The sequence below is a fragment of the Mugil cephalus genome, chromosome 14 (assembly GCF_022458985.1).
Source record: "Mugil cephalus isolate CIBA_MC_2020 chromosome 14, CIBA_Mcephalus_1.1, whole genome shotgun sequence".
In the NCBI taxonomy this organism is placed as follows: Eukaryota; Metazoa; Chordata; class Actinopteri; order Mugiliformes; family Mugilidae; genus Mugil; species Mugil cephalus.
The window spans coordinates 24,677,908-24,683,017 of NC_061783.1; the positions used below are offsets into that span (position 1 = coordinate 24,677,908).

At 40.1% G+C, this 5,110-nt stretch overlaps 1 gene segment (V, D, J or C); it reads right to left on the reverse strand.

Annotated features, from left to right (window-relative positions):
* Positions 1-875: 875 nt before the first annotated feature.
* LOC125019794 lies at positions 876-2,202 on the reverse strand (the record flags this gene model as incomplete). The annotated part of the segment is given in 2 exon segments: positions 876-1,360; positions 2,168-2,202. Coding segments are annotated over 2 exon segments (360 nt in total), but the record flags the coding sequence as incomplete, so codon positions are not given.
* Positions 2,203-5,110: the final 2,908 nt, after the last annotated feature.

The following is a 5,110-nucleotide window of genomic DNA, read 5'->3' on the forward strand; positions in this document are numbered from 1 at the left end:
ACTTCTCATCTATGATGCTAACAGTAGAGCATCAGGGATTCCAGATCGTTTTTCAGGCAGTGGATATTACACTGACTTCACTCTGACCATCAGTGGAGTCCAGACTGAAGATGCAGCAGTTTATTACTGTCAGAGTCTTCATAGCATCAACAGTCAGCGTGTGTTCACACAGTGAAAAAGCGTCGTACAAAAACCTCCCTCAGTCAGACTGAACAGAAACTGAAGTGACTGTTGCAGCTGGAAGCTACTGCAGAGACTGATACAGTTCACTGAACACACAAACCAGACGTTGGTTAAAAACTTCATACATCATCATATTTAACTGTGACATTTAAAAAGAAAAACATCTAAAACACATCTATTGATTAATGTTCAGTGTGTGTTATCATGGATAGTAGCAGATGTCTGTAGTCCAACTCATTATTAGTCTCTAATAGACAATTAGTTCAGATCAACTTTCAGTTTATCACATAACTTCATTATTGTAGTGAAATAAAACCTGAAAGAGTCAGAATGTTTCAGTCACTATTGAAGAATGAAAAGCTGAATTTATAGAGAAAAACTCAAAGTTATAATTCCCTCAAATTACAAAAAACCCCTAAATGATTTGTTATTAAATTCATTAGAATTAAAATATATTTTAACTGGTTAAAAATGATTTTGAAAACATATTTAATACAAACATATAATTCATTGGTTTCCTGAACTGAGACACTGATCCTCAGACAGTAGCTGCAAAGTGATAAAACCTGATGTTTACCTGTAGTTGATGAATTAGATCTAAAGATCAAATGTGACTGTGATGAGATGCATTCAGGAATTATTAAAAAACAAGATGATGATCATGTTGTTGAAGAAAGAACAGAGACAAAGTATTTGACTTGAAGAACAAACTTTATTGTGTTGAAACATGAAAAACACGAGAAGCTGAAGAATAATGATGTTGAGTTGGTCTCATGGTAGAAATAAAGAGACAGAGAAAAGCCAGAGAGCAGAGAGAGTGTGAAAGCAGTGTGAGAGTCCCAGTGAGTCAGGTCAGGACTGGGAACACTGGTCTCTCCTCAGTGTCTCTGAGAGCGGAGTCTGGGAGCCCTGGCTGGCCTCACAGGTCACAGAGACCACCTTCCTCCACTGGTCTGCAGGGAGCCTCAGGGTGCTGCTCCAGCTGTAGTGGCCGTCCTTCTGCAGCACCCCGGGGCTCCTGCTCTGCTCCCCGTTGCTGATGCTGCTGCTGCCGTCCACCTTCCAGGACAGACTCCAGTCTGAGGGGAAGCCCTTGTTGGCCAGGCACATGAGCGTGGCCTTCCCCTGCTGCAGCTCCTCCACGGAGGGAGGCAGCACCGTCAGGGAGGGGGGGACTCTACCCACTGCAGAGACAGAGACACAGAAAACTCAGACAAACTGGGAGTTTGGGTGAAGCTGCTCTTCAGTCTTTCACTTCCCTCTCTCAGCTCGGTAACCGTGGCAACAGACAGGCAACACTGCTGAACCACGGCAACAGACAGGTTTCAGGACTAAAGAGGAAACTAAGAAAGAGGCATTTTGTTCCTCTGGTGTCTTCATGTTTCATCTACAAACTACTAATTCTCACTTTGACTCTTTCAACACATTTGACTCGATGTGAAAAATGTCACGTTTCTCTTCTTTTACAGGATCTTAACAGTTTCTAACAGAAAAGACATAGATGGTGTGTGTTTGCTTTGCTTCTTCAACATGAACATTGTCAACCACTGAATTCCACATTAAAACTCCTCCAATGAATCCAACTCAGACATCATGCTGTTTAAATAGAACAGTGAGCTTTGAACAGAGTGGGATCTACAAAATGTGACAAACGTGAACAACTTTGAGAAAGATCCAGCAAAACGGAGGAGAAATGTTTTGTCAGCTGTTTGGTCTGAACTTTAAAAAGATTGGAGGAGATTTTCTTCACAGAGGAATCTTTAGTTTAGAAAATTAAAAACAAAATAACATTAAAATTAAATTTCTTTGGAGACAAAATGTTGAAGTGCAGCAGATTTGAGTTTGAAGACATAAAGTCACTCATTACACAACCTCGCAATTAAATTAAATAACAACGAGCAGAATAAATGTTTCAGTAACATCTACAGTTATGAAATAAATGACAATAAATCTAGATTGAGGTTATTAAATGAGTCAAATGTACTTACAGTTAACTTCCAGTCTGGTTCCTCCACCGAACGTCCACCACAGTGATACAAACTCATTGAGGCGCCGTACAAAAACCTCTGACTGTAGAGAGACACGGCTCTCTGACTCTGAAACAAACTTACTCAACTCAATGATTCAATGTTTGGATCATTGTGAAAACTGGAAATAACACAGAGCAACAACATGACTGAATTTAGACTTTTATTTACAGTTAATTTCATGTTAAATTACTTTTAAAATGTCACATTGACTTTCATTGAATTTTGTGACAGAAATGCTGATAGAACTGGTAATATTAGAACATGCATGTGAAAGACATTTTATTTGTTCAAACAACTAAAACCCAAATGTATAACATGTTAATATAACTACAGATCAATACTAATAACTGACTGATCTAAAAAAAAAACTGATACAAAAATTAACGGAGAACGAGAGATATTTTAAAAGAATATATATTAAAGGGAAATTGTAAAATCTTTCAACAAGTTCCTGATCAGTCCAAGAATGAAGTGATTGATCCATTGATCAACATCATGATCAGAGTGATCCAAGTCCCTGTTGGAGTCACTCAGAGTATTTCCATAGAGAGTGACTTTGCATCAGCAGCACCATGCTCCACTGCTCTGGGAGAGTTTATAGTCCTGAGAGTTGAAGACTGGATGACTGACAGCTGTCCTTCATGACAACAGAAGCCACAGAAATCCTCCTCATCAAAAACATGACTTTGATCTGCGTCCTCATCTGGACTCTCCTCTGCTGCTGCTTCACAGGTAAAGTCCAGAGAATCAAACTCCTCTCCTCTATCAACATCCGTCCCTCTGAAATGAAGCCCACAAAACCATCAAGCTGCTTTATGTTTTTGTCTCTGTATCCTCAGAGTCCAGAGGCCAGGTCACAGTGACTCAGCCTGGATCATTGAGGTCTGGTCTGGGAGGAACCGTCACCATCAGCTGTAGAACCAGTCAGAATGTTTTTAGCTCCAATCCTTTACACTGGTACCAACAGAGAGATGGAGGAGTTCCTAAACTTCTCATTACTTATGCTAACAATAGAGCATCAGGGATTCCAGATCGTTTTTCAGGCAGTGGATCAAACTCTGACTTCACTCTGACCATCAGTGGAGTCCAGACTGAAGATGCAGCAGTTTATTACTGTCAGAGTTATCACTACATCAACAGTCAGGATGTGTTCACACAGTGAAAAAGCGTCATACAAAAACCTCCCTCAGTCAGACTGAACAGAAACTGAAGTGACTGCTGCAGCTGGAAGCTACTGCAGAGACTGATACAGTTCACTGAACACACAAACCAGACGTTGGTTAAAAACTTCATACATCATCATATTTAACCGTGACATTTAAAAAGAAAAACATCTAAAACACATCTATTGATTAATGTTCAGTGTGTGTTATCATGGATAGTAGCAGATGTCTGTAGTCCAACTCATTATTTGTCTCTAATAGACAATTAGTTCAGATCAACTTTCAGTTTATCACATAACTTCATCATTGTAGTGAAATAAAACCTGAAAGAGTCAGAATGTTTGAGTCACTGTTAAAGAATGAAAAATTAAATTTATAGAGGAAAACTGAAAGTTATTAAATGCTCTCAAATTAAAACTAAAACCCAAATGACTTGTAACCGGGTCAGCTGTACACCCCTGACCATGCCACAACGCCACTCTGGGACTTTCACCCAGAGAATGAAACACTGAATACAGGTTCTTATGTTTCAAGGAGAAAAGGAGCAGAGGTGAATTTCTAGTTGTGAACAATTTAATTTTTATTTACAAGTAAATCTGACATCAGTTAAATAGGAGGAGGACTGGGCTTAAAAATAAGGCTGTATCACAAAAATATCTCTACATGCTAGAATGTCACTACACTGAAGTGTTTACCAGCACAAGGTGACTGTCACAGAGGCCTACAGGGGTGGGGGAGTGAAGGGGAGAGGGGCCACCACCAGCAGCTATCCGAAGGGGGGTCACACACACTGCAAAGCAAAAGACACAAATTATAACATAAAACATGCAAATAAAACTGAAATGAGGAAACCCTCCACCCAGTGAGCCACCACCTGCACACCTATGACCAGCCCACATGTACTGGCACTGACAGAACCCCAGAACAGAATTAACTCAAAAAACAAAGAAACCAAGAAACGAAAACACTAAACCGACTAACTGGACTGGGGAGAAAACAAAGCTCCCTTAACACAATTTATAATGAAAACACTAGATGAACCAAGGTAACCATAAGTACACAAAATATATTTTGAAAAAGGGGCAAAAGCAGCAGTGACTAGAGCTCAGCTACAGCAGCAGGAGCCCACATCACTTCTCCGTTCCTGGAGTTGAACATTATACAGTCACACATCCACACATGACGAGCACTGCACAGACGGGGGAGGGAGCGCGGTGACTAGTCCCCTTTAGTGCTCAGTCTCTCACCTATACAGATGCAAGGGAAGAAACTAAGAGCATGTGCCAGAAGTATGTTTGACAGAAAGACAAAGAGCATACTTTGACTAGACATCGTCATTCATGGAACAGATGCAGGGTCGGGAGAGCGTGAGGCAAAAACCTACCACTGCCTGCAGCTACATTTAAATAGAACCAGGAGGTGCTAGTCTCACCTGTTGGGAATCACTGATTGGAGGGGGTGTGGCCCAACAGGCAGAGAAGGGAGGTGGAGCTCCACCCACCACAGATTTATTATTACATTTACTAGAATTAAAGTATATTTTAGCTGGTTAAAAATGATTGTGAAAACATATTTAATACACACATAAAATTCATTAATTTCCTGAACTGAGACACTGATCCTCAGACAGTAGCTGCAAAGTGATAAAACCTGATGTTTACCTGTATTTGATGAATTAGATCTAAAGATTAAATGTGACTGTGATGGAAATATTAAAAAACAAGATGGTGATTA